Raw genomic sequence first — 27734 nt, forward strand, 5'->3', positions numbered from 1 at the left:
GTATGTATACACCTTTATGTATACAGACCCTAATAGATCTGCCTTGCCCACGGGCTCTTTTTTTTTTTTTTTTTTTCTTTTGAGACAAAGTCTCGCTCTGATGCCTGGGCTGGAGTGCAGTGGCGCGATCTCAGCTCACTGCAACCTCTGCCTTCCGGGTTCAAGCAATTCTCCTGCCTCAGCCTCCTGAGTAGCTGGAACTACAGTTGCATGCTACCATGTCTGGCTAATTTTTGTGTTTTTTGGTAGAGATTGGGTTTCACGATGTTGGCCAGGCTGGTCTCAAACTCCTGAGCTCAGGTGATCCACCCACCTTGGCCTCCTGAAGTGCTGGGATTACAGGCACCTCTTTGTGGTCTCTGCTCAAATGTGCCCTTGTCACTGAGACCTTCCCTGACCACACTACGTAGGGTAGGAACAACACCTCTCCCAGCCCTGAATTTGCTATCCTTTTCACTTGGCTTTCTTCTTTCCTCCACAGCTCTTACCACCATCTGACATATTAAAATTTGCTGTTCATTTGTTCATTGCCTGTCTCTGCTAGGATAGAAGCTCCAAGTGGGCAGGGGCTCTTTCTGTCTTATTCATGGCTCTGTCTTCAGCACCTAGAACAGCAGCCACCGCAGGGACGATGCTATTTGTTCAATGAATAAACCTGATCTCTCGTGCCCCTACTTCCTACCGGGAAATCTACAGTGAAGAGAGGAGAATAAAACCAACATTTTTGCAGCATTTTCTTAGGGTCATGGAGGGATCCCTAGTGTCCCAAAGGTGCTTGTCTGAGTCCGGAAAGTGAAGGGGCTATTTGTAGTAAAAAACAAACAAACAAAAAAACCACTTTAGGACATAATATAGGAAGTGGGCTGGGCTGTGGCTGGTGCCTATAACCCAGCACTTAGGGAGGCTGAAGGGGGAGGATCACTTGAGCCCAGTTCGAGACCAGCTGAGGCAACAGTGAAGCCCCATCTCTACAAAAAATTAAAAAATTGGAAGGGTGGGGCATGCATGGGATAAAGGGAAGTGAAGCCGGGGTTTTAGGAACCTTTTCTGCCCATGATGTCTCAGATTCATTCTTAAGGAACTGAGAACTTAATCTTCCAAAATGTCAAAAATACCATCTTATGCCCCAACTCCATGCCCAGGACACCAGGGTCTGTGGGATACAATCCATACAGTCATCTCACCTACAACTACAGGCTGGGAGGCAACCCAGGCACCGACAGCTGGGTCACGGCGTCCTTCGGTATTAAGATTCCAAAACTCCCAAAGCCACCAGATAAGCCGCTGTTGCTCTACATGAGGTGCAGCAGAAAGGTCTGGGGCCAAGTAAAGGCTTCCAACCCTGACCTAAAGTTGTGGGAGACTGGCAAGATTATTGGTGGCATGTGGGGAGATCTCACCGATGAAGAGAAACAAGAATAAACAAATACAAAGCAGAAAAGATAGAGTACAATGAATCTATGAAGGCCTCTAATTCCACACGAACCTTGCTTACATAAATGCAAAAAGTCATGCAGAAGCTGCTTTAGAGGAAGAAAGTGGACACAGACAGTCTTGCTTGGAGAGATGAGAACCTGATGTGAGCGTTCGGTTTGCTTAAGATCCAGATGAATATGACAATAGCTTTTCTTTGAATTTTTTTTTTTTTTTTTTTTTTGAGACAGAGTCTCGCTCTGTTGCCTAGGCTAGAGTGCAGTGGCCAGATCTTGGTTCACTGCAACCTCCACCTCCCGGGTTAAAGTGAATAAATACTTTTTTTTAAATGAAAAAATGTTTTTTGGTTTAAAAATTAAAAAATAAAAAAACTGGCCAGGTGCGGTGACTCATGCCTGTAATCCCAGCACTTTTGGAGGCTGAGGCATGTGGATTACTTGAGGTCAGGAGTTTGAGACCAGCATGGCCAACACGGTGAAACCCCATCGCCACTAAAAATACAACAATTAACAGAGCATGGTGTGCACACTTATAATCCCAGCTACTCAGGAGGGTGAGGCAGGAGAATCACTTGGACCCAGGAGGCAGAGGTTGCAACGAGCCGAGACTGCACCACTGCAGTCCAGCCTGGGTAACAGAGTGAGACTCTACCTCAAAAAATAAAAATAAAAAAATAAAAAAAATTAAAGAATTAGCCGGGCATGGTGGTGCTTGCCTGTAGTCCCAGTTACTTGGGAGGTTGAAGTGAAAGGATCACTTGATCCCAGGAGTTTGAAGCAACAGTGACCTATGATCACACTACTGCACTCCAGCCTGGGCGACAGAGTGAGACCTTGTTTAAAATAAAATAAAAAAAAGTCCTTGTACTATATTGTCACTGGATATGGAACTTTACCCTGCACCATACAAAAGTATATTATATACAACTGATTAGAGTTTATAATTTTTCAGAACTGACTAAATGTTTTATTAACATTTAATTTCCCATATTATAATATTAAATTGTTCACATAAAGAAAAACCAGAAGAGATTATGGACATTTATAAAATAGGATTACACTAAACATGTCCCAATAAGTTTAAAAAGATTAAAATCATAAAAAGTATCTTATCTGACCACAATAGAAAATAGAAATCAATAACAGAAAGAAAACTGGAAAATGTGTAAGTATGTGAAAATTACATAACATATGTGGAAATAACTAATGAGTCAAAGAAGAAATTGCAGGTGAAATTAGAAAATTCCTTGAGATAAATAAAAACTAAAATGCAACATACTAAAACTTATGGGATACAGCAAAAGCAGTGCAAACAGGGAAATTTATAGTTGTAAATGCCTATATTTAAAAATGAAAAAAGATCTCAAATCAGCAATTTAATTTTACACTTCAATGAACTAGAAAAAGAACACATTAAACCCAAAGTTAACAGAGGGAGAGAAATGGTACAGATTGGAGTGGAAATAAACAAAATAGAGAATAGAGAGACAATAGAAAAAAATTAACAAAACTAAGAGTTGGTTTTTTGAAAATAACAGCAGAAGACAAACCCTTGGCTAGATTAAGAAAAAAAAGAAGACTGAAATAATAAGTAAAATTAGAAATGAAAGGACACATCAAAAATGATGCCACAGAAATGAAAAGGATTAAAGAGACTATGATGAATAATTACATGTGAACAAACTGGAAAACATAGAAGAAATGGATAAATTCCTAGAAACATATAAGCAGCATAACTAAATAATGAAGAAATAGAAAATCTGAACAGAACTCTAAGTAGTAAGGACGTTGAATCAGTAATCAAAAACCTCCCAAAAAAGAAAAGCCCTGGACCGGATGGTCTCACTGGAGAATTCTACAAAACATTTAAGTAGAATTAACAACAATTCTCAAACTCCGCCAAAAAAAAAAAAAAAAGAAAGAAAGAAATGAACATTTTCAGCCTCATTTTATTAGGCCAGCATCATCCTGATACCAAAGGCAGACAAGGATCCTACGAGAAAACTACAGACCAATATCCTCAATGAATATTGATGCAAAAATCTGCAACAAAATCTTAGCAAACTGAATTCAACAGCACACGAAAAGGTCATACATCATGACCAAGTGGGATTTAGCCCTGGGATGCAGAAAAAGCACTTGACAAAATTCAACACTCTTTCATGATTAAAAAAAAAAAAAAAACACCCTACAAACTAGGATTATAAAGAAATTACCAGCCGGGTGAAGTGGCTCACATCTGTAATCCCAACAATTTGGAAGGCTGAGGCAGATGGATCACCTGAGATAAGGAGTTCAAGACCAGACTGACCAACATGGTGAAACTCCATCTCCATCTAAATACAAAAAATTAGCCAGGCATGATGGTACATGCCTGTTATCCCAGCTACTTGGGAGGCTGAGGCAGGAGAATCACTTGAACCTAGGAGGTGAAGGTTGCAGTGAGCTGAGATTGTGCCATTGCACACCAGCCTGGGCAACAGAGTGAGACTGTATTTAAAAAAAAAAAAAAAAAAGACAAATATTGCATGATTCCACTTATATGAGGCATATAAAGTATGAAACTCAAAATCAAAAGCAGAATGGTGGCCAGGGGCTAGAGGAGGAGGGAATGGGGAGTTGTTCAATGGGCACAGAGTTTCAGTCATACAAGATGGAAAAGTTCTAGATATCTGTTGTACAACAATATGCATTTAATAATAATACTGTACTGTACACTTAAAAATTAAGAGGGTAGGCTAGGCACAGTGGCTCATGCCTATAATCCCAGCACTTTGGGAGGCTGAGGCGGGAGGATTGCTTGAGCCAGGAGTTAGAGATCAGCCTGGGCAACACAGTGAGACTCCATTTCTCCAAAAAAAAATTTAGCTAGCTGTGGTGGCACATACCTGTACGGGAGACTAAGGCAGGAGGATTGCTTGACCCCAGGGGGTTGAGGTTGAAGTGAGCCATGATCATGCCACTGCACTCTAACCTGAGTGACAGAGCAAGACCCTGTCCCCTCTAAAATAAAATTTAAAAACAAAAATAAAGAGGTTAAAATTGTGTACTTTTCACAACAATTTTTATTTCACTATTTATTTATTTATTTGAGACAGAGTTTGCTCTGCTGCCCAGTCTGGAGTTCTGTGGCACGATCTCGGTTCACTGCAATCTCTGCCTCCTGAGTTCAAGTGATTCTCCTGCCTCAGCATCCCGAGTATCTGGAATTACAGGTGCCCACCACCATGCCTGGCTAATTTTTGTATTTTTAGTAGAGACAGGGTTTCGCCATGTTGCCCAGGCTGGTCTCGAAGTCCTGAGCTCAAGTGATCTGCCCGCCTTGGCCTCCCAAAGTGCTGGGATTACAAGTGTCAACCACTGCAATGGGCCCACAATTTTTAAAAATTGACAAAGAAAAAATTTTAAACATTTTAAAAGGACAAAGAACAAAACACAAGGCAAAAGTTTTAAATAGACATTTCCAAGGAAGATAGACAAAGGGCCAAAAAGCGCATGAAAAGATGTTCCATATCATTGGTCATTAAGGAAATGCAAACCAAAATTACACTTCACTCCCATTAGAATGGCTATAACAAAACCAAACCAACAGACAGGCAAACTGTAAATTAAAAACCAGAAGACAACAAGTGTTGATGGAGATACGGAGAAACTGGAACCCTCATATGCTGCTGATGGGAATGTGAAATTGTTCAACTACTGTGGAAAACAGTTTGATGGTTCCTCAGTAAGTCTAACACAGAATTACCAAACAACCCAGCAGTTTCACTCCTAGGTATTTACCCAGAAGAACTGAAAACAGGTATTTAAACAAAAACTTGTACAGGAATGTTCATATCAGCACTATTCACAATAATCAGAAGGTAGAACAACCCAACTGTCCATCAACTGCTGAAAGGGTAACACATATGGTATATCCATACTTCAGAATAGTATTCAGTCATAAAAAGTAACGTAGCATTGATACACACTACAGTATAGATGAACACGGAAAAACATTATGGTAAATAAGTGAAGCCAGACACAAAAGGCCACATGTTATATCATTCCATCATATGAAATAGCCAGAAGAGGTACATCTATAGAGACAGGAGGCAGATTAGTGGTTGCCAGGGCTGAGGATGGAAATGGGGAGTGACTGCTTAATGGGCACAGAATTTCCTTTTGGGTGATGAAAATGTGCTGGAACTAGTGAGGATGATTGCACAACATTGCAAATGTACTAAATGCCACTGAATTGTATCTTTTTTTTTTTTTTTTTTTTCAGAGACAGGGTCTCCCCCTTTTGCCCAGGGTGGAGTGAAGTGGCTTGATCATAACTCACTGTAACTTTGAACTCTTGGGCTCAAGTGATCCTCCTGCCTCAGCCTCCCTGGTAGCTGGGACTACAGGTATGTACCACCAAGCCTGGCTAATTTTTCTATTTCTTGTAGAGAGAGAGTCTTGCTATATTGCCCAGCCTGGTCTGAAACTCCTGGCCTCAAGCAATCCTCCTATCTCAGCCTCCTGTCTCAAAGTGTTGAGATTACAGGTGTGAGCCACTGCGCTCAGCCTGAATTGTACATTTTTAAATGATGAATGCATGTAAATTTATGTGAATGTTACCTCGATTTTAAAAAATAGTGTTACAGGCCGGGCGCGGTGGCTCAAGCCTGTAATCCCAGCACTTTGGGAGGCCGAGACGGGCAGATCACAAGGTCAGGATATCAAGACCATCCTGGCTAACACAGTGAAACCCCATCTCTACTAAAAAATACAAAAAACTAGCCGGGCAAGGTGGCGGGCGCCTGTAGTCCCAGCTACTTGGGAGAATGAGGCAGGAGAATGGCGTAAACCCGGGAGGCGGAGCTTGCAGTGAGCTGAGATCCGGCCACTGCACTCCAGCCCGGGCGGCAGAGCGAGACTCCGTCTCAAAAAAAAAAAAAAAAAAAAATAGTGTTACATAATTTAATCAATAGTTCATTAGCAAGTTAAGCAGTTTTGTTAGTGATGGAAGATATCTGAGTTACCTGGAGTTACCCACAGCGAATCTGTACAGATCTGCAGCAACCTCAATTCTTGCCTCCTTGGAAGAAAGAATTCAACTGAGGGGCATAAGGCAGAAGAGATAGAGGCACGTTTCAGAGCAGGAGTGGAAGTTTATTAAAAAGCTGTAGAACAGTAAGGAAAGCAAGGAAAGCAAAAAAAAAAAGAAGGAAAGTACAACTTGGAAGAGGGCCAAGTGGGATGACCTGAGAAACCAAGTGTGCAGCTTGACCTCTGGACTTGGGGCTTTATGTATTGGCATGCTTCCGGGATCCTGCCTTATAACTTCTCCCCGCTCCTGAGATCTTACTGGGAAGCTGCTGATCAGTTTCAGGTATTTTCTATTAGGAAACAGTCCTTCCCTGGCACCAGCTGTGACCAATTATTACTTTAGATAAACAGTTGGCCAGGCACAGTGGCTCATGCCTGTAATCCCAGCACTTTGGGAGGCCGAGAAGGGCAGATCACCTGAGGCCAGGAGTTTGAGACCAGCCTGGCCAACACAGTGACACCTCCTCCCACCATCTCTACTAAAAATGCAAAAATTAGCCGGGCTTGGTGGTGCAGGCCTGTAGTTCCAGCTACTTGGGAGGCTGAGGCAGGTAGGTCGCTTGAACCCAGGAGACAGAGGTTGCAGTGAGACGAGATCATGCCATTGCACTGCAGCCTGGGTGACAGAGCAAAACCCTGTGTCAAAAAAAAAAAAAAAAGAGAGAAACAGTTAACAACCTCCTGACAATCACCTGATGGTCTCCCAACACTCCTGGTGTGTGTTATGTGTTGGTGGGGAGCCCTCTCCTGCCCTGCTCATACCTGACTAGCTACCTAATGTAACAATTTGACTTAATAAGATTCCACTGACTGGCTGGGCGCGGTGGCTCCCATCTGTAATCCCAATTCTTGGGGAGGCCAAAGCAGGTGGGTCACTTGAAGTCAGCAGTTCGAAACCAGTCTGGCCAACGTGGCGAAACCCTGTTTCTACTAAAAATACAAAAAGTAGCCGGGCGTGGTGGCACGAGCCTGTAATCCCAGCTACTTGGGAGGCTAAGGCAAGAGAATCGCTTGAACCCGGGAGGTGGAGGTTGCAGTGAGCTGAGATTGTGCCACTCCACTTCAGCCTGGGGGACAGAGCGAGACTCCGTCTCAAAAAAAAAAAAAAAAAAAAAAAAGATTCCACTGACAACACAAATGAATTGAAATACGTAATTTGATTAAAAATTAGAGATTCCCATGTCATGTAACAGTGATTTCACAGTGAGTTTTGAGTTTACACAGGGTTTACTAGTGAGGCCAGGACCATAACATGAAAGATAATTGAATTGACCGTGAAGGTGTTCCCATCAGCTGTTCAGTCACTCTATAGGGGACTGGGTGGGAGCTTTCCCACAACTTCTGGAAACTCCTTGGTTTGCCTAGAGCTGTAAATCCAGGGTTCTCAGTTGCTGACTTCCATTCCTGCTGCCAGGATTGGCTGCTTGGTGATGGGGAGGCTGGTGCAAACACCTGCAAAGCAGGTGGTCAGGGTAAATTTGTCTTATCATAAGACTTGTCTTATTATAAAAGTAACAATCAGCCAGGCACAGAGGCTCACTATAATCCCAGTACTTTGGAAGGCCGAGGTGGGTGGATCACCTGAGGCCAGGAGTTCAACACCAACCTGGCCAACATAGCGAAACCCCGTCTCTACTAAAAATAATTTTTTAAAAAAGTGAGCCAGGTGTGGTGGTGCATGGCTGTAATCCCAGCCACTCGAGAGGCTGAGGCAGGAGAATCGCTTGAACCTGGGAGGCGAAGGCTGCAGTGAGCTGAGATCCTGCCACTGCACTCCAGCTTAGGTGAGAAAGCCAGTGAGACCCTGTCAAAAAAAAAAAAAAAAAAACCAGTACCAATTATGCTATGGTTTTGGGCTGGGAACAACTCTGTTTCCCCAGGAACTAGGGGATCTTGCTCCTTTTCCTGTTCTGATTCAAATGGAATGCCAGTGTGCAACTCCTAGGATTTGCTGCCATCTTCAAGATGTCAGGTCTTAAATCTGGACAAGGAAGCTACACCACGCTTTTGGAGCCATGCATATAATCCAGGTCTATTTATTGCTCAGAGTGGCAGAGGAGTGCTTTTGGTGTTCCCAAGGTCGCCTAGATTTTCTCCTGTGTTATTCTCTAGGAATGCTATTAATTTACATTTTACATTTAGGTCTATGATCCATTTTGAAATAATTTTTGTGAAGGATGTAAGATCTGTGTCTAGATTAGTTTTTTTGTTATATGTATGTCCAATCGTTCTGGTACAATTTGTTGAAAAATACTGTGCTTTTTCCATTGAATTGCCTCTCCTCCTTTGTCAGAGATCAGTTGACTGTATGTGTGTGGATCTATTTCCCAGCTCTCTCTTCTATTCCATTGAGGTATTTGTCTTATTGCACAGATTGGAATTTCAGGGGAATTGTTGGACAATCTGTCTCAGGCGACAAAGGCAGAGCTGTCGGATCCCCAGCTAATTATTGACTTGGCTCACAGAAAAGACGTTGGATTATTTGTACAGTTTTACTCCATCATTTGCTGTCCCTTAAGCCCAGATGACACCAAGTCCATCTGAAGTGTTCATTCAGGCAAGTGTGGTTCTGAAATGGTGTCAAAGACCACTGACACAAAACCTCTCTTCTGGGAAACAGTTTGAATAATTTTTTTTTTTTTTTCGAGACAGAGTCCCGCTCTGTCGCCCAGGCTGGAGTGCAGTGGCACGATCTCGGCTCACTGCAACCTCTGCTTCCCGGGTTCAAGCGATTCTCCTGGAGGTGTGCGCAGCAGCAGCAGGGGGTCCCCAGCTAACCGCCAGAAGTAGCAGTTGCTAGAGAAGCATTCTGCCCGCTTCACTATGGCGGCGCTTCCTCCAGACTCCTGGCAGCCACCCAGTGTTTACTTGGAGACCAGCATGGGAATAATTGTACTGGAGCTGTACTGGAAGCAGGCTCCACAGACCTGTAAGAACTGCTGAGGTGGCTCACTGAGGTTACTAAGCGCTGGAATTACAGGCGTGAGCCACCGCGCCCGGCCACAGAAGAGAGGGTTTTGTTTGTATTTGGTGGGGTTCTCTCGGGGGTACCGAGGCTGAGGACTGGTGGATCGAGGCAGGTGGATCACTTGAGGTCAGGAGTTCGAGAGGAGCCTGGCCAACATTGTGAAACCCTGTCTCTACTAAAAATACAAAAATTAGCCAGGCAAAAAATTAGCCGGGCATGGTGGTGCTTGTCTGTAATCCCAGCTACATCTGTAATCCCAGCTACTCAGGAAGCTAAGGCGGGAGAATTGCTTGACCTGGAAGTCAGAGGTTGCAGTGAGCCGAGATCGTGCCACTACACTCCCGTGAGGGAGCAGCCTAGGGATTAAGGCCCGCTGGCCCCGCGAGGTCAGCCAGGCCCGCATCATCCCCCAGTTACCTGCAGAGGGCGCCGCAGACACAGAGAGGCCGACGCCGAGGCCATCTAAGCTTCTGGGAAGGGGGTCCCAAAGGGAGCCCGCCGAGCTGGAGTTCAGAGGGCTTGGAAGGAAGAGGTGAGGACAGCTGAAAAGAAAACGCAAATTAAAAGAAGGGAACGAAGGCTGGGCGCGGTGGCTCACGCCTGTAATCCTAGCACTTTGGGAGGCCGAGGCGGGCGGATCGCTTGAGGTCAAGAATTCGAGACCATCCTGGCCAACGTGGTGAAGCCCCGTCTCTACTAAAAATACAAAAAAATTAGCCAGGCGTGGTGGCGGGTGCCTGTCATCCCAGCTACTCCGGAGGCTGAGGTGGGAGGATCGCTTGAGTCCGACAGCGAGACCTAGTCTCAAAAAAATGATAAGGAAAAGAGAGAAGGGATGGCGGTGGGGGGGAGGGGGATGGTTCTTGTAACGATCCGAGAGGGGACCGCAGCACCTGTTACGCCCCCGAACCTCGGCCTCCTCATCTACAGAATGGACGCAGTCCACAGCGCGTGCTGCGGAAGCGCTGGAGCGCCGGTTCACGGGACACGCAACCATTGGCTAAGGGGGCGCTGGGAACGTGGAAGGTGCTCTATGCTGGGGCACTGCAGGGTGCTATTGGGCAGCAGGGTTGGAGTCAAATCTGGGTTGAAGTCCAACCTAGGTTGAAGTCCTGGCTGCCACCTGACTTCTGCGCCTCAGTTTGCTCATCAGTAAAATGGGGTTAAGGAGGCTGCCTCGCCCAGCTCCATGGAGCCGGTGGTGATGAAGGCCCTGGAGAAGCTGAACTCGAGCTTTGGGCGGCGTAGCTGGACCGGGCGCGGTGGGCGCGGCCTCCAGGAGGCCGGCACCAGGGGGAGCGGCGGGGCCGGGACACACCCAGCCAGGAGGAGGAGGCCGAGCCTGCGCCGACTCCGCAGATGCCGCTCGGGTCTTCGTTGTCCCTCCGGGCGCCCGCCCTGGGGTCTCTGCCGTGCTGCCTGGGCGCGGGGAAGCTTGCGGGAGGGGAGGCGGGGCTTGGCGGCAGCGGCTGGAGGGGCCCGAGGGGAGCAGAAGGGCAGGGCGGGCAGGCAGGCGCGGGGCTGGGGTTAGGGTCAGGGGCGCGGGGACCGGGTTCGGAGAGGCTTGAGGGCGGGTCCGGGCGGTGGGCTGGGAGCGGAGGTCCGGGGTGAGTCCCGGCGGCCAGGGTCCGGGTCAGCTGAAACAGGGCAGGGTCAGGAGGAGGGCAGGGCCGGGGGCAGGGGCCGAGGTCGGCGCGCGCCCGCGGTGAGCCGGCCACGTGACGCCCGCGGCCCGGCGGGGCTGCCAGGCGGCGAGCGCCGCGGCGGCCCCGGGAGGCGGCGGCGGGCGCGTGCGAAGCAGACCGCGCAGGTTGACCGTCAGACTGACGGCAGCCCCACGGGCGCCCATGCCATGGAGAAGCTTGCGGCCGGGCTGGCCGGCCTGCGCTGGAGCATGGGCGCCTTCCCGCTCGACATCATCGTCAGCCGCTGCCGCCTGCCCACGCTCGCCTGCCTTGGGCCAGGTACCGGGGTCGCTGGAGATGGGGACCGGGGTCCGCGGGGAAATGGTGGGCTCTCCAGGCGGGGGCCAGCGGGATCGTGAGGAGGGTGCGGCGCCCGCGCGCTCCTGGCTCCCCGGTGTGGGCCCCGAGCGCTTCCTGGCGCGCCTCCCGGGAGACGCGGGGCCCACCCGCCAGGTCCGCCTCCTGGGCCCTGGGGACAAGCACAGGCACAGACACCGGGGACAGGGCCCGGGACAGTTTTCCCGCCCAGCTGGAGTCCGGAAAGGGGCCGAGCCCCTGCTCCCGCCCCGTCGGTGTCCCCCTTTCCCCCGCTGCCCCTGGGCCCCCCGCCCCGGCCGCGCCCCCTCAGTCCCTTTGTCCCCGGCCTCTCACCTCTGTCTTCCCTCATCCCTGGGACCCGGACTCTGTCTTCCCCCTACCGCCACCCCCAGCCCTGCTCCGCCCCTCTGGGAACCCTTCTTGCAGCTCCTTTCGATTCCTCAGGAGCAATTTCGGTCCTGGGGCGGGCAGGCCACCTTCGGGAGAGGCCGGCGGGAGCCGGGTCTGCCGCCCGGTGTGACCCCCAAACCCCCGGCCCTCCCCCGAATCTTGTCCCACTTCTTAATAGGATCTGGGGCCCCCAGTCGCTCGGCTGATGGAACCACTCATGGGGGCCCGAGAGGGTACCCCCGGGGGCTGCGTGGAGCGAGGGGACCGTTTCGGGGGAGGGGGGTGCTGCTTGGTTGGGGGATGGGCGGTAGCCGGGGCTGGCAGCCAGGCCGGGGGTTTTGTGTGTGAGAAGAATAGGGGTTTGGCCCGCGTTGGCATACTCGCTTCCCTGAATGCTAATGGGGCCCGCGGCCGCAGGCTCCTCTCCTCCCCTCGGGGCCCAGCAGCCCCTCCTCCGCGGCGGCCAGGAGTGGGCACAGTGGACGTCAGCTGTCCCGGGAGCAGGCTCATGGGGGAGCATCGGCGCCCTGGCCGTCGGGCAGGCCAGCGTCTGTTTCTCTGGCACGGGGCAGAGTGGTCAGAGTGTGGTACTGTGTCCGCCTGTGAATGGGGGATGCTGCCTTGGGGTCTTCTGGCCACTTCCCACACATCCTTTTTGGCATCTCCCCTTTCTGGGCAGCTTTTCTGAGCTCCTCGGTCTGGGTACAGCCTCCTTTGGTCTCCCCTGCTACCTCGTGCCAACCCTGGCTTGTCTCCTACTGTGCACCTCATTATAATGGCCAGCCAGTTTATTGTCTTTCCACCTGGCTGTGGGCTCCTTGAGACCCGGCATCCTTACCCAATAAAGATTATGGATTGAATGAATGAATGAATGAATGGGTGAGTGAATGAACAACTGGTGTGATGGCCCAGCTGTCTGTTGCATGTGACGGTGTGTGGCTACGGCTGGGTCACCATCAGGGTGTGAATGTCTGGTCAGAATTATATGGCTTGAAGGGTAGATCCCTGTGTACCTGTGCATTTGGGAGGGGCCCCTTGGCCGGAGACTGAGTTGTGTCGTTTGGGTGACAAGCATCTGTCACTGTGGGCTATTGTGGTTCAGCTGATGGTGGTCATGAGCCATGGTTACTGGTGTGTGCCCGTGTGGCTGTGGAAGATGGGGCTGAGACCCGGGACAGCTCTCAGAGGAGGGATCAGAGTTGGAGGAGAGCTTCTTGTGCCCCTGGAGGTGAGGAGGTGCAGAAGAAGGCTCAGACAACACCCCCAACACACACATAGTGGGGGCCAGGCCCTTCCTGAGCGTCTTGAACTGCCCCCCACCCTGCCACACACACACACACACACACATATCCGCCCACCCCACATGTACACACTTTATGGACCCCCCAGCCATCAGAGTAAACCATTTCCCATTTGATTCGCAGAAATTTTGTAAGTTGTGCCTGAAGGAGCAAGGAAGGAGTTGCTCCCCACCCCTACCCTCCCCACCAGCTGCAGCCAGGACATGGCCCCTTCTGCCTCCTGGAAGCTGGGCCGCCCCTCCTGCTCCCCTGGAAACTGTTGCTGGGGTTGGAGCCTCCAGGCCCAGACCCCTCCCAACTCCCAACACCTCTGCCCCAGAGCAGCTTTCCCCAGGCCCCAGGGCTGGGCCTCCCACTCCTGCCTTCTAAACCTGCTCTCTCAACTCCTCCAACCCTCAGCCATCACCCCTGTAATTGGGAGGATGAGGGGCATGGGGAGGGGGTGTCAAGGAGCTGCTTCTCTGAGATGGGGTTGGCGGTTTCTGGGGACTTCCCCACTCTCCTTTGAGGTCCCCTGAACAAGGCAGTGGGTGGAAAGGAAGGGCTGCCCTTGGGAAAGCCAGTAATCAGCTGCTCTAAGCCCTGTCACTCTCTTGACCTGAGCAACCCGTGGCTCTGGGGGAGCTCTCATAGCTGGGACCTTATAAGGGACAGTCCCATCTGGGCCCTCTCCACTGCCCCAACAAGGCCCTTCTTGCAGGGCCTAGGCCCTGACTGGGAGGCTGAGGCCCAGCTCCAGCATCTCCTGCTCAATAAAGTCTCCCTTCGCCACTCCACCCCCAGCTGGAACCTGCTGCTCCCCAGACATGCTCCAGTCAGTGCCTCAAACTTGCCTAGTCTTTGGTACATCTCTGCCCACCTCCCCAGGGGCCTAAGGGCTCCTGGAGGGCAGGGGCTGTCTGGGCTTATCCATGGGGAACTCCCAGCCCCAGCTCAGAGCTAGAGGCAGCAGGCATTCCAGCCACTGATGAACGAGGGGCCCTGTCAGGAGTCACAGCCCTGAGAGGCTCACAGCCAGCCCCACAGCCCCAGGCCCCAGCTGGCAGCCTGCCTGTCCCTTGAGCTTTGCTGACCTGGGCAGGGATTGTGGGGAGCTGTCCCTCAGGGGGGTGGTCTTGGTGAGGAGGTCACCCTGTCTGTTCTTTCTGCCCCTCCTAATGTCCTGTCTTCCTTCCCCTCCTCCTCTGTCCTCCTCTCCCCTCCCAGGGGAGTACGCTGAGGGCATCAGTGAGCGAGACATCCTGCTCATCCACTCCTGCCGCCAGTGGACAACGGTGACAGCTCATACCCTGGAGGAGGGCCACTATGTCATCGGGCCCAAGATTGACATCCCCCTGCAGTACCCAGGTGTGCCCAGCCAGGAAAAGATGTCATAAAGCCTGCGGGGGGTGTAGGCAGGAGGGGTTGGGGCCAGGGGTAGGGGGAACGCTGTGACTAGCGAGGCGGTGATTACGGTTAGGGTTGGAGTCAGGGCCCGGCAGTTTTCATTCTGTTCTGTGGAGCTCTGGGTTTCTGGAGAGGTGGCTCACAGGTTTTTTGATTCACATTTTATTTTAAAGTAGATTTGAAACTAATGATTAAAAAATACCCACACTCTTAAATTACTACAAATCAGAGCTTAACCCTAATCAGAGGCCTTCAGGGTATACCTTCAGCTGCCACACTTACCCTTTTTTGTGCAGACCCTCCAAGAGAACATGTCCTGCCAGGACCTTTTCAGTACTGTGCACCAAACGCCGCAGAAACCAGCGAATGCCCAAGCTGATTACATGGCTGCGCCTCTCCGCACTGATCCTGTTTTTCCCAATTTTTGCATTAAACCTATTGTTTCCATTGGTTGACTTTATAAGTTAATGTTAAAAATTTTAGACTTTTAAAGATTATGCTAATGGCTACCTTTATTAGTTTTATAAGTGATGTTGACATATAATAAGAGTTTGTTTGAAGAAATGATTCTGTTAACAAAAAAGGAAGTACAGCCCCTTCATTTTATAGATGATGAAATGGAGGGCTTGGGGGAGGAGGTGACTTGCCCCTTGTCACACAGCTAGGAAAGGAAGAGCATGGCCAGATCCAGGTATCTCAACTGAGGGCTGGTGTCTGCTGCACCACACCAGGAGCATGTGGTTGCTGTCCCCTGTGTGGGAGGGATGGGATTCTGGTGGCCCCATCCCAGAGATGTCCCCGTGTGAGCCCCGGATCCCACAGCTGCCATGTGTTAAGCATGTGCTTTATTCCATACACTGGGCCGAACATTTTTGCCATTTCATCCTCATGGCAACCTGATGAGAAAGTCTTATCAACTCCATTTAACTCACCAGGAAACTGAGGCTCCAGGAGTTTCAGTGGCTTGCCCAGTGCCATGTTTTTTGTTTTTTGTTTTTGTTTTTAGAGATGGTCTCCTTATGTTGCCCAGGATGGTCTCAAACTCCTGGTCTCAATGAAGCTTCCTGCCTCAGCCTCCCAGAGTGCTGGGATTATAGGTGTGAGTCACTGCGCCAGGCCCAGTTCTGTGTGCGTGTGTGTTTTCTGTTGCTCGGGCTGGAGGGCAGAGGCGCCATCTTGGCTCACTGCCTCTGAGGTTCAAGCGATTCCCCTGCATCAGCCTACCAAGTAGCTGGGATTACAGGTGCCTGCCACCACGCTCGGCTAAGTTTTGTATTTTTAGTAGAGACAGGGTTTCACAATGTTGGCCAGGCTCGTCTCAAACTCCTGACCTCAAGTGATCCAGCCGCCTTGGCCTCCCAAAGTGCTGGGATTACAGGTGTGAGCCACTAAACCCAGCCTAGTTCTGTGTTTTTAACTGCTGTGCCCAGCTGCTCCTGACAACCCTCTCACCAAGGCTGGGAAGCCTTTAAGTTGGGAAGGCTCCATTGCTTGCTCACAGGTAGCCCTGCCCCCTCTGACCCTGGGTCTCCCTGAGCCAGGAGGACAGGACTGAGCCCTTTACAGAGGCTTCTGTCTTTTATAACCTGTGAAGTTGGTACCTGTGTACTAACCTTTAAAAGATATGGAAACTCACTCAGATATCTTTCTGACCTGGGGTTCTGTCTTGGGCTTGGAGCCCCCTGGGGGTCTGCTCAAGCTAGAAGTTTCCCAGCTTGGTTGGGGGAGGTCCCAGGTCTTCTTGGGATGAAAAAAGCAAAGGTTGCCTGAGCAGTGGCTGGTATATGTAATCCTAGTGCTTTAGGAGGCTGAGACAGGAGGATCCTTTGAGGCCAAGAGTTCCAGGCCAGCGTGGGCAACATAGCGAGAACAGTTCTCTGCAAACAAAACCAAAACCAAGCAAACAAACAAACAAAGAAAACTCCAACAATAAATAAATTAGCTGGCGTGGTGGTGCAGGCCTGTAGTCTGGCTAAAGGGGAGGCTGAAGCCAGGTGGGGGGATCCCTTTAGTCCAGGAGGTTGAGACTGCAGTGAGTTATGATGGTACCCTGACATTCCAGCATCTAAAATAAATAAAAATTAAAAAGAGAAAGAAAGGTTGGGAAAATCCCTCACTGAAAAAAAACGTGACTTTAGGGACTTCATTTTGGTTGTGTCATTGAAACTCTGGGAACCCGAGGCACAGTCTCCCAGGGAACCGTGGGTCCGGGGGCTCCTAGCTCTTCCTCCCATCTCTCTGGCGCCCCTGCGTGCCTGTGTACGGTGGTGGTCTTGCGGGGCGCGGCCCCAGCCCCAGAACCATCTTTCCGCGGGGCTGCTACTGTCCACCCGCACGGGGGAGGGGAGGCGGAGGGGGAGGCCCCTAGGAGGGCGAAGGCCGGCGGGTTAACGAGGAGGCGCTGAGTGCACGGCTGGGCTCCAGGCTGATTTCTCCTAATGAATTAATAATAGCGCTGGGCGGGCGGGGGCGGCCGGCTGCGGACCGGCGAGAGAGCCGCGGGGAAGGCCAGGGAGGGAGGAGGACGGCGCCCCGCGCGGGGTGGGGCTGGGGGCACTGCCGGTGACTCGGTCTCCAGGCTGCGGCGCTCTGCTCTGGGAGTCAGGGAGACCTGGCCAGGCCCCGTACTGTCCCCCCTCCCAGCCCCTGCCCCCGGCCCCGGCCCAGCGGGAGGGGCCAGGCGTCTTCCCTGAGCATGGGGCCACTTCCCCAGTGTTGGCCTTGTTTCCTGCTCAGCATTTGGCAGATGCGCCTCTGGCCAGCGGGATGTTTCCATTTTACAGATGGGAAATCCGAAGCCCAGAGAGATTAAATAATTTGCCCAAGGTCACACAGCTGGCTAGTGGCAGGGTGGGATTCAGCCAGATTTGTCGCACTCTAAAACCTGAGCTTTTACCCATGTTCTTTACTGAGTGTGTGCTGTGGGCAAGGCATGGAGAAGGGTGGTCAGCAAGCCCCTGCCACAGCCCAGGTGCTTGGGGCTGGAAGGGAGGAGTGAGGCAGCCATGTGTTCTGACGGCAAGGACAAGGATGAGGGGCAGGTCAGGATGGGGCAAGTCCCTAGATCCATGGGGGGCATCAGGTCCCATATAGGGGGAGGCAGGAGAGGAAGCCGCCCCTGAGCTGGCGGGGAGGAAAAGGCTTCCAGGGTACAGAGCATCACTCCCTGGAGGGCTCCCTTCCTTCCTCCCGCAGTAATGACCGGCGCTGGGCTTCAGGCTGCCGCGGAGGGGATGGTGCTGGATGCCATGGTTACATCGATCTTCCCTGCCACATCCTCCCCCAGCTCCAGCCCTGACTTGGCTCCAAGTCTCCCCACAGGGGGCAGTGGGCATTGCTCCCTGCCTGGCTACTTGTGGTTGGGGCAGGGGCAGGGGTGGGGGGTTGTGTGTGGACTTGGGGGAGGAGGCCGGGGTGAGGGGAGTGGGGCTACTCAGTGCCTGCAGTTCCTGCTTCCCAAGTCCTAGACCCCTGCTTCTTGCCTGCCCTCGTCCACATTTTTCCGCTGTTGCCTTCTAGGGCTGTGGCACTTCAGAGGCCTCTTCCCAGGTGGGTCCCAGGGTGGGGAGGGCAGGCCTGGGGGCTCCCCCACCAGCATTCTCCTGGCCATTCCCCTTGTTCTGGGCTGTCATTTCTCTCCCTGCTCAGTGATGATGCTTCAGGCCCTGCCCTCTGCTCCTCTTACCCTGCACCATGGGTGTCTTCATCTGGGTCTCTGGCTGGGTTTGGGGGTCCCCAGGAACCCCCGGCACTGCATACACAAGTGTGCATGTGTTCATGCTAGGATCACAGTGTGCGCATTTTTCTGGGATGAACATCCCCAAAGTGTCAAGCCCCCTGCTCTTCCTCTTCCCTGAGCCATCTCACTTGCCTCACAGCCGCGGCTGCCACCTGTGGGCTGGTGACCTTCAGTCTGTTTCACTGGCCAGATGTCCCCAAGTTCTGCACACACACTGGTGGCACCCACCCTGGGAGCACCACCTGAAGGCCCCTTCCTTGGCCTCTCCAGGATCTGCCTTGGCCCCACAACATGTTCCTTCTGGGTTCCCAGTTTTGGTTAACAGCTCTGCCATCTCCTTTTCTTTTCTTTTTTTTTTTTTTTTTTTGAGACAGAGTCTCGCTCTGTTGTCCAGACTGGAGTGCAGTGCTGTGATCTTGGCTCACTGCAACCTCCGCCTTCCAAGTTCAAGTGATTCTCCTGCCTCAGCCTCCCAAGTAGCTGGGACTACAGGTGTGTGCCACCACACCCAGATAGGTTTTTGTATTTTTAGTAGAGATGAGGTTTCACCATGTTGGCCAGGCTGGTCTTGAACTGCTGACCTCAAGTGATCTGCCCACCTTAGCCTCCCAAAGTGCTGGGTTACAAGCGTGAGCCACCGTGCCTGGCCTGCCATCTCCATTTCTGACCAGGCTGGTGGCCTGAGTACATCATCCTGAGTCCCTTCCTTCCCCAACTGCCCCTTATTCAGTCACCCAAGCCTGCTGGGTCTCCCTTCCTAGTGTCTCTTGGTCTGTTTCTGCTATTCCCTAGCTCTTCTCTAGAACCCCTTACTGGTTCGTTTACCTGACTGGTCTCTTGGTTATTTTAATAGAGCTGAACCTGGATCATGGTATTTCTTTGCTCGAAACACTCCAGTGGGTCTCATGTTGTACAGAATAAAGTCTCACCGCTTTAAGCAAGGCATTCAGAGCCTCTCAAATCCCAGTTGCTGTCTGCATCCCCTCCTGTCCTCCCTCTCCCTAAGTCCTTCCCTGCAGGCACGCACCATCTGGGGCAGGTGGTCTGATTTTGTGTCTGTGTCTTTGTTTAAACTGTTTCTTCCACAGGGAATGCTCATTCTGTGAATTCCCTTTCATTCTTAAGGTGCAGCTCAGTGATCCTCTCAGATTCCGCCAGGCAGGTTTCTCCTACCCAGCTGTCTTCTAACTCTTTTGTCACAAGTCTGTTGTAGCACTTATCACATCCTACCATCATTGGGTACTCATCGTCTCACCCACTATATCTGGATTTCTTTAAGGGCAGACTGTATTTTACACAGATTTGTACCCTGTGTGTGGCCTACCATAGTCTCTGACACATAGTGAGTGCTCCATCAATATCTGTGCAATGATTAAATGAATGAACTGTGACAGAAGCAACTACCAAGGGGGCTTCAGAAGCTAAAGAAGGCCCAGCACGGTGGCTCACACCTGTAATCCCAGCGCTTTGGGAGACCGTAGTAGGAGGATCGCTTGAGCCCAGGAGTTTGAGACCAGCATGGGCAACATCATGAGACCTCATCTTTAATAGAAATAAAAAGTTAGCCAGGCATAGTGGCACATGCCTGTGGTCCCAGCTACTTGAGAGGCTGAGGCAGGAGGATCCCTTGAGCCCAGGAGGTCAAAGCTGCAGTGAGTTGTGATCATGCCACTGTACTCCACCCTGGGTGACAAAGCAAGACCCTGTCTCAAAAAACAAAAACACCCAGAGGCTAAAGAGTCACCTTGTCTTCTCTCGACTTGTTCCCTCACCTATTCACGGCTCTCTTCCTACTGTATAAAGCCTGAGAAAAGGCCATCCATCGGATGCCAGGGCGGCTCAGAGCTTGTCTTTGTGCTCCTGTGGGTATGCATATAAAAGGTGAGGTGAGATAGCTTACACAGGGATGTCAGCTTCACAGACTGGCAATCACTTCTGTAAAGTCTGTGTCTCCTAGGGGCATGTGCTGAGCTTGGCAAAGCACACAGCCCCAGACTGCAGGTTGGGAAGGCCTCCTCTCAGGGAGGTAGGTGGCTTTGCTGGGTTCAGGTCAGAGCCTCTGGGAGAGTAGGATTGGATATCGGAGCAGGGCAGGGTGTGGGAACAGAGCTGGGGTCAGAGTGGCTCTCCCAGAGCCTTCAAGGGCTGCTCCAGGCCCTCATTGGCCCAGTGCCACTTCCATGCGGATGAGCAGCCCAGGGCGAAGCACAGGATGCCAGATCCAGGTAGGGCCCACAATCATCTGTCCCCACCCCCTCAGATGAGGACCCAGAGGCCCAGAGAGGGAAAGGAACTTGTCACGGCAAATCAGAGGTCAGGCTGGGACCGAGCAAGGAGCCAGCATCCTGGTACCACACCGATAGTTGATCAGAGGCCAGCTCTGTGTCCACATGTTTGGGGCTATTTGCAATTGTGTTCTCTGGGCAGGCAGCCGCTGCCTCGCTGCATACCCACAGGCTGTCTATGGGGTGAGGGCTGGGCTGTAGATGCTAGGGATCTGTGCTCACCTTGCTGAAGTTGGAGCCAGATGACCAGCCCCCTTCAGCCCATGCCAGTGGAAACCTGCCCTTTGGCCTTCCTTAGTTCCTGAGGGACTGGCTGAGATTATGCTAGCAGGGGACCACGAAGCCTCTTGGGATGCAGGCAGGCTCACTCCAGCAACTTTTGTCACCCACTATGCAGGGAAGTTCAAGCTCCTGGAACAGGCCCGGGATGTGCGGGAGCCAGTGAGGTACTTCAGCAGCGTGGAGGAGGTGGCCAGTGTCTTCCCTGACCGCATCTTCGTGATGGAAGCCATCACCTTCAGCGTCAAGGTCAGTCACTCCGTCACCAGGTGTGGTGTCCCCACACTACTCCTTGCCTCAGGGGCAACCCTGACCCTGGTTGGAAGGTTGCCCTCAGGATCCAAGAAGGAGAGTGGCTCCTGGGGACCCCTTAGGGGCCTTTGGCACAATTGAGCCATGTCAGAAGAGTGGGGAATAGGACCCACTGGGCTGAAGGACTTCCTGTGAAAGGTAGTGAAGAAGGAAGGGGTGTCTGGAAGGGTCATGTTCTGACTTGGAGACTTTTCAGGGCAACCTGTCCCTAGCTGCCCCAGCACCCACTTGTAGAGGTGGTGGTTGTGGTAAGCAGGCAGTATAAATAGACCCCTGCTGTGGGGTGGAAGCAGTGGCTCATGCCTCTAATCCCAACACTTTGGGAGGCTAAGGAGGGAGGATCGATTGAGGCCAGAAGTTTGAGACCATCCTGGGCAACATGGAGAGACCCTGTCTCTACAAAAAATGTTAAAAAATTAACTGGGCATGGTGGTGCACATCTATAGTCCTAGCTACTTGGGAGGCTGAGGCAGGAGGACTGTTGCCAGGAGTTTGAGGCTGCACTGAGCTGTGAATGTGCCACTGCCCTCCAACCTGGGCGACAGAGCAAGACCCTGTCTCTAAAAAAACAAAAAACAAAAAACAAACTAAAAACAGTCCCTGCTGTGTACAGATAGTGCTGTTCTGTTTACAAACCCTTTTCTTATCCATCAATTCATTTCTCTTCACGTAGCCTTGTTGGATGGGCAGGGCATTATGATCTCGAAAATGGTAAAGACAATGATAATAAAAGTCGCCATTTACTGTATACTTTAAAATACGTTGCTGATCCAAGTAGCGGAGAAGAAAAGAAAAATATGTTACTGCACATACAGTCTTTTTAATCCTACAGCAGTTCTTCGAAGTAAGAGTTATCAGATATGGTCGCTAAGGCGTGGAGGGGCAACTCATTTAAGGTGGCACAGCTGCTAGTCGTCTCTCCAGGATGAACGTGGATCTCTTGGCCTACAGCCCAATGCTTTCCATCTGGTCCGAGCCCCGGGAGGGCGGAAGAGGAAGGCTGTTTTCCCTTTCCAGTCTCTGGGAGCTGGCCGCGTGGCTTTCCCTGGGACCTGGCTAAGGCCCTGCCCTGTCTCTGGGATCCCCAGGTGGTGTCGGGCGAGTTCAGCGAGGACAGCGAGGTGTACAACTTCACGCTGCATGCGGGCGACGAGCTCACTCTTATGGGCCAGGCGGAGATCCTGTGCGCCAAGACCACCAAGGAGCGCTCGCGCTTCACCACCCTCCTGCGAAAGCTGGGCCGGGCCGGTGCGCTTACCGGGGTGGGAGGTGGCGGCCCGGCGAGCGCGGGGGCCGCGGGAGGCAGCGGCGGCGGGGGCGCCAGGCCGGTCAAAGGCAAGATGCCCTGCCTCATCTGCATGAACCACCGCACCAACGAGAGCCTGAGCCTACCCTTCCAGTGCCAGGGCCGCTTCAGCACTCGCAGCCCGCTGGAGCTGCAGATGCAGGAGGGCGAGCACACGGTGCGCGCCATCATCGAGCGCGTGCGGCTACCGGTGAACGTGCTGGTGCCCAGCCGGCCGCCGCGCAACCCCTACGACCTGCACCCGGTGCGGGAGGGTCACTGCTATAAGCTGGTTAGCATCATCTCCAAGACGGTGGTGCTCGGGCTGGCGCTGCGCCGCGAGGGCCCGGCGCCGCTGCACTTCCTGCTGCTCACGGACACGCCGCGCTTCGCGCTGCCGCAGGGCCTGCTGGCCGGGGACCCGCGCGTCGAGCGCCTGGTGCGCGACAGCGCCTCCTACTGCCGCGAGCGCTTCGACCCCGACGAGTACTCCACGGCCGTGCGCGAGGCGCCTGCCGAGCTCGCTGAAGACTGCGCCAGCCCGCGCCGCGCGCGCCTCTGCCTGCCCGCGCCGCGCGTCCCCGGGCTCGCCCGCGCCCCCGGCCCGCTAGCGCCCGCTCCTGCCGGCGAGGGCGACCAGGAGTACGTGAGCCCCGACTGGGCAGCCGCGCCCGAGCCCGTCGCGCCGCCCGCCGAGATCCCCTACGAGGAGCTGTGGGCTCACCAGGGGCCCGAGGGCCTCGCCCGGCCGCCCCCGGGGCCCGACCTCATCTCCTTCGGGACCGCGGGACCGCCGCGTCGGGAGCCGGAGGCGCCGCCGCCCCCAGTCCCTCCCAAATCTGAGGCGGTGAGTGAGCGCGCTGGGGGACGAGTCCCGGGTCCAGCCAGGGCACAAAGCCCGCTCTCCTGAGCCCCGGCCCAGGAGTATGTGGCAGATGAGGTGGCGGGGTGGGGAAGGGGAGAAGGAAAGGGCAGAGCCATGCCAGGCAAGAGCATTTGTAGTAAGGGGCACTGGGGCGGACGGTGGCGGGGGAGCTGTGGGACAGAGAGGCGTGTAGGTCCCCAGCCTCAGAGGATTTGAGAGAAGCCCCGAAACACTGTTACCCAGAAGGTTCCACAGAACAGGGGTCCTTTAAGTTGTTCCGTGAAAAGAAGTTTCCTTGGCGAAGTAAGCTTAGAGATGCTGTGAGTGATTGCCAGCCCTTTTTCCCTCCTCCTTGTGTTGGAGTCACAGAGCATTGGTATATTAAAAGCTCTGAGAAGTCCTGCACTAAGGAATCCTGTTTATCAGAACGTTTTCTCCCTGCCAGTAACACCCGTCAGCATCCCATGGAGTCCTCTTTGGGGTACGCGACCTGTAGGGAGGGATGCAGGTGGCAGACGCTTCCTTGCCTCGGTTCCCTCGGCCTTCCTTTGTCCTCTGCTTTCTCTCCTTTTCCTTGAGGAGAGAGTACGTCTGCTTAACTTGCTTTGATCTACCTCTGTATTCTTTTTCTTAACATTCATAATGGGTTTCCAAGGAACAGGAAGGAGGCTGTGCGTGCGTTGGGACAGGGTGTGGGTGCGTGAGATAGGCTAGGAAGGGTTAGGTGGCTGGCTGACTGGATGAGCAGTTGGGGTGCAAGGCAGCCTATTGGCAAAGTGGGGCAAGTGTCAGGCCCAGACAGCCCCCTTGCCCAGCTGCTTGGGAAGGGGAAGATAAGGAGTGCCAGCTGTTTGGAGTCGAGGTGGAGTCACCGCCTGGGAAGGGGAAGATAAGGAGTGCCAGCTGTTTGGAGTCGAGGTGGAGTCACCGCCCTCTGCTTGTAGGTGAAGGAGGAGTGCCGCCTGCTCAACGCCCCTCCAGTGCCTCCCCGGGGTGGCAATGGCAGCGGCCGGCTCTCCAGCAGCCCCCCGGTTCCCCCTCGCTTCCCCAAGCTGCAGCCGGTACATTCCCCCAGCTCCAGCCTCTCCTACTACTCCTCTGGCCTCCAGGATGGGTGAGTCCCTGCCTTCCCTTGGTCCTCAGTTCTAAGGTAGATCGAGGCAGGGAAGGGTGAGGAGGGGGGACTATGGTGCTGAGGAAGAGAAACTGTTCAGGCCTGGGAAGTTCCGAGGGTGCAGGTCCATGTGCAGTGGCTGAGGGAGGGGCACGGCTGTCTGGGTGTCTTGGGACCTGGGGCCCAGTGGCCTGTTCTGCCCACTCCAGCTTCTTTCTCTCTTAAATGTTGAGGAACAGATGGGAACATTGCCCTGGTCCCCTCAAGGTGGGGACTTGGCTGCAGGATAGAGGGAAGAGAGCTCCTTGCTGTTTTGAAATATTTATTAGGTTTAAGCTGGGCACGGTGGCTCATGCCTGTAATCTCAGCACTTTGGGAGGCCGAGTTGGGTTGAATCACTTGAGGTCAGGAGTTCAAGACCAGCCTGGCTAACATGGTGAAACTCCATGTCTTCTAAAATACAAAAATTAGCCGGGCATCATGGCACGTGCCTATAATCCCAGCTACTCAGGAGGCTGAAGCAGGAGAATCGATTGAACCTGGGAGGCGGAGGTTGCAGTGAGCCAAGACTGCACCACTGCACTCCAGCCTGGGCGACAAAGCGAGACTCCATCTTAAAAGAAAAAAAAAAGAAGAAATTTTTATTAAGTTCAGTTTCATTTGGTTTTTCCCCTATGTTTTCTGACCTGGGCTGGGGGATGCTGGAAGGAAGAACAGGGCCATTCCGGGGGGTCTTGGACTGGGGCTGGGGTGCAGGCCCGTGTTGCTGAGGTCACGGTGGTGCTTGGCTGCATTGCATGTGTGACCCTGTCATGTTCCCTCTCACTCAGCCTCACCTGTCCTATGTGTGTGTGTCTGTCTGTGTCCACAGGGTGGGTTCCCGCAGTGGCAGTGGCTCCCCATCACCGGACACGTACTCTCTCTATTGCTACCCATGCACCTGGGGAGACTGCAAGGTGGGCGAATCCTCTAGCCGCCCAGCCCCCGGACCCCTACCCTCAACCACACAGCCCAGCCAGGCCTCCCGGGCCCTCACAGAGCCTCTGAGCGGTCGAGCCGCCTCCCTTCTGGGGGCTGACACCCCTGTTAAGACCTACCACAGCTGCCCTCCTCTATTCAAGCCCTCACACCCCCAGAAGCGCTTTGCTCCATTCGGAGCTCTCAACCCTTTTTCTGGGCCTGCCTACCCCTCAGGCCCTTCAGCAGCCTCCTCTTCTGGCCCCACAACCACCTTGGGTCCTGTGGCTACCTCTGGCCCTGCATATTCCCCAGGCCCGGCCTCGCCAGGCCAGGCCTATTCAGCTGCTCCCCCCGCCTCCTGCGCCCCCTCCTCCTCCTCCTCTTCTGAATGGCAGGACCCAGCCCTGGAGCCCTTCGATCCCTTTGAGCTGGGGCAGGGCAGTTCTCCAGAGCCTGAGCTGCTGCGTTCTCAGGAGCCCAGAGCAGTGGGGACACCTGGGCCTGGACCCCGTCTTTCCCCACTTGGCCCCCCCAAGGCCTTTGAGCCTGAAGGTTTGGTGCTGCGCCAGGTCCCCACCCCACTGTCACCAGCTGCTCTGCAGGGACCTGAGGCAGGAGGAGGACGACTTTTTCTAACCCAAGGGCGCCTGGAAGGGCCTCCTGCCAGTCCCCGGGATGGAGCCACAGGCTTTGGAGTCCGGGATGCCTCCTCCTGGCAGCCCCCTGCTGACCTGTCTGCGCTCTCCCTGGAGGAGGTCTCTCGCAGTCTGCGTTTCATCGGGCTCTCAGAGGATGTCGTGAGCTTCTTTGCCCGAGAACGCATCGATGGTAGCATCTTCGTGCAGCTCAGTGAGGACATCCTGGCAGATGACTTCCACCTCACCAAGCTGCAGGTCAAGAAGATCATGCAGTTCATCAAAGGCTGGAGGCCCAAGATCTGAACTGCCCAGCTGGAGCTGCACAGCTGGAATGCTGGCATGGGGGCCCCAGGGACAGCACTTGGGAGGAGCAGGTGCTGCCTGCAGGGAGGATCGATGTCGAGACAGACTGCTCGGCAGCCACTGGGTGGATCCAGGGGAGATGCACGTGGAAATGTGATCCTCTGGGCTCAGACCCCTGCACGGGACAGCTTGCCTTTGAGTGTGCAGAATACATGGGAAAGGGGCTGGGGGCACCACTGTGTACCTGAGCCCAGTAAGGCATTTGCTGTGATTCCCACAATGGGGTCAAAAGCTGGCCTTCAGGGTGACCTAACACCTCCTCATGCCCTGCTATAGACCTTCACAAATGACTTCCACTGCTCAAGCCTGTAGGCTCTGTTTAGAGACAAGATGGCCGGTAATTTAAGCACAAATTTCCCAAGTGCCCACTCTCCTTTGTGCTCTGTGGGCTTTTGGCCTAAAGCTGCCCCAGAGTGAGGGTGTAGATGTCTGTGTCTCTGGGATGCCTTTCCTTTCCCCCTCTGCTCCACTGCGGTTGAGGGGGCCTGGCCCTGCACACAGGTGAGTCGTGTACAAGCCTAAGCCATGGCACCTCAGAAGCTCCACCTGTGGGTCCTGGTTCATGGGTGACGGCTTTGGAAGAGCACAGCTCTGCTATTGACCCGACCCACTTATCTAGTTAAGAAGCCAGACACTGCCCAGATGGCTCTAGCACCCTGGCTTCCCCTCTGACTTTACTGCAACTAGTTATCCATCCGTCAGGTGGGTTCAGTCTCAGAATACTGTCTCCGTGGAAGAGCAGGTCGATTTAGGTCAGCTTCTTGATTCTAGAAACAAGTGGTAGTCAACCACCCCCAATTCTGCCAATCTCTTGCTCCCATCATTTGGCTCTGACAATATGATTTTTGGTGTTTTTCCCTGGTTTTCTGTCACTGGCACAGGAGGGTACACTTGGGAGAGCATGGTCCTGGAGCTCAGTCCTGCACTTGTTCATGTGCTTCAGAGCAGGTCTTTGTGCCCTTGAATCTCAAACATGGGGATCTGCTTGGTACCCAGAGCTCTGGTCATTGTGTCCAACCACACACCCCACCCTACCCCTCCATCTCACCCAGAACCATAGGGTGCCCACTAGTGTCAGGGTCCAAGGTGCCAGCCTTCTCTTCTGCCTTACCTAGTCTACCTATTTATTTCCTCTACTTTTTATCTTAAGAGTAGCTAAGCCATGCTGGTGCCCATACTCCAAGCAGGCTGCCTCAGCTCAGAGAAGTGGTCAGAGAGTAGAGCACAAAACCTGTGATGTGGGGACATTTGGTTTTCTTGCAGATCATTTAAAGAATCCTCAAGGACTAGTGAAATAAATGCTAGACTGCTGAAGACTAGTACAAGTGGCATTCTGG

General features: G+C 53.1%; 1 protein-coding gene across 3 annotated transcripts; it reads left to right on the top strand.

Moving 5' to 3' along the window:
• The first annotated feature begins 8268 nt into the window (after nt 1–8268).
• On the top strand, nt 8269–27728 carry GAREM2 (GRB2 associated regulator of MAPK1 subtype 2). 3 transcript variants are annotated; one of them, XM_009183826.3, is made up of 7 exons: nt 11323–11441; nt 12973–13098; nt 14378–14518; nt 20979–21109; nt 22261–23304; nt 24267–24436; nt 25308–27728. In XM_009183826.3, the coding sequence occupies exons 1-7, from the start codon at nt 11330–11332 to the stop codon at nt 26335–26337; spliced, it is 2754 nt and encodes a 917-aa protein (XP_009182090.2). In that variant the 5' UTR covers nt 11323–11329; the 3' UTR covers nt 26338–27728. The 3 variants fall into 3 exon arrangements, with proteins under 3 accessions (XP_009182092.2, XP_003908417.2, XP_009182090.2); XM_009183828.4 differs by lacking the exons at nt 11323–11441; nt 12973–13098 and adding an exon at nt 8269–9438; XM_003908368.3 differs by lacking the exon at nt 12973–13098 and having other exon boundaries at nt 11207–11441.
• The last annotated feature ends 6 nt before the right edge of the window (nt 27729–27734 follow it).

This window comes from Papio anubis, chromosome 14, assembly GCF_008728515.1.
Source record: "Papio anubis isolate 15944 chromosome 14, Panubis1.0, whole genome shotgun sequence".
In the NCBI taxonomy this organism is placed as follows: Eukaryota; Metazoa; Chordata; class Mammalia; order Primates; family Cercopithecidae; genus Papio; species Papio anubis.

Coding starts and splice junctions, on each gene's coding strand:
- GAREM2 (XM_009183826.3), top strand. CDS start 11,330: ATGGAGAAGCTTGCGGCCGGGCTGGCCGGCCTGCGCTGGAGCATGGGC. Junction 21,110..22,260: donor CCATCACCTTCAGCGTCAAG/GTCAGTCACTCC, acceptor TGGGATCCCCAG/GTGGTGTCGGGCGAGTTCAG. Junction 23,305..24,266: donor TCCCTCCCAAATCTGAGGCG/GTGAGTGAGCGC, acceptor CTCTGCTTGTAG/GTGAAGGAGGAGTGCCGCCT.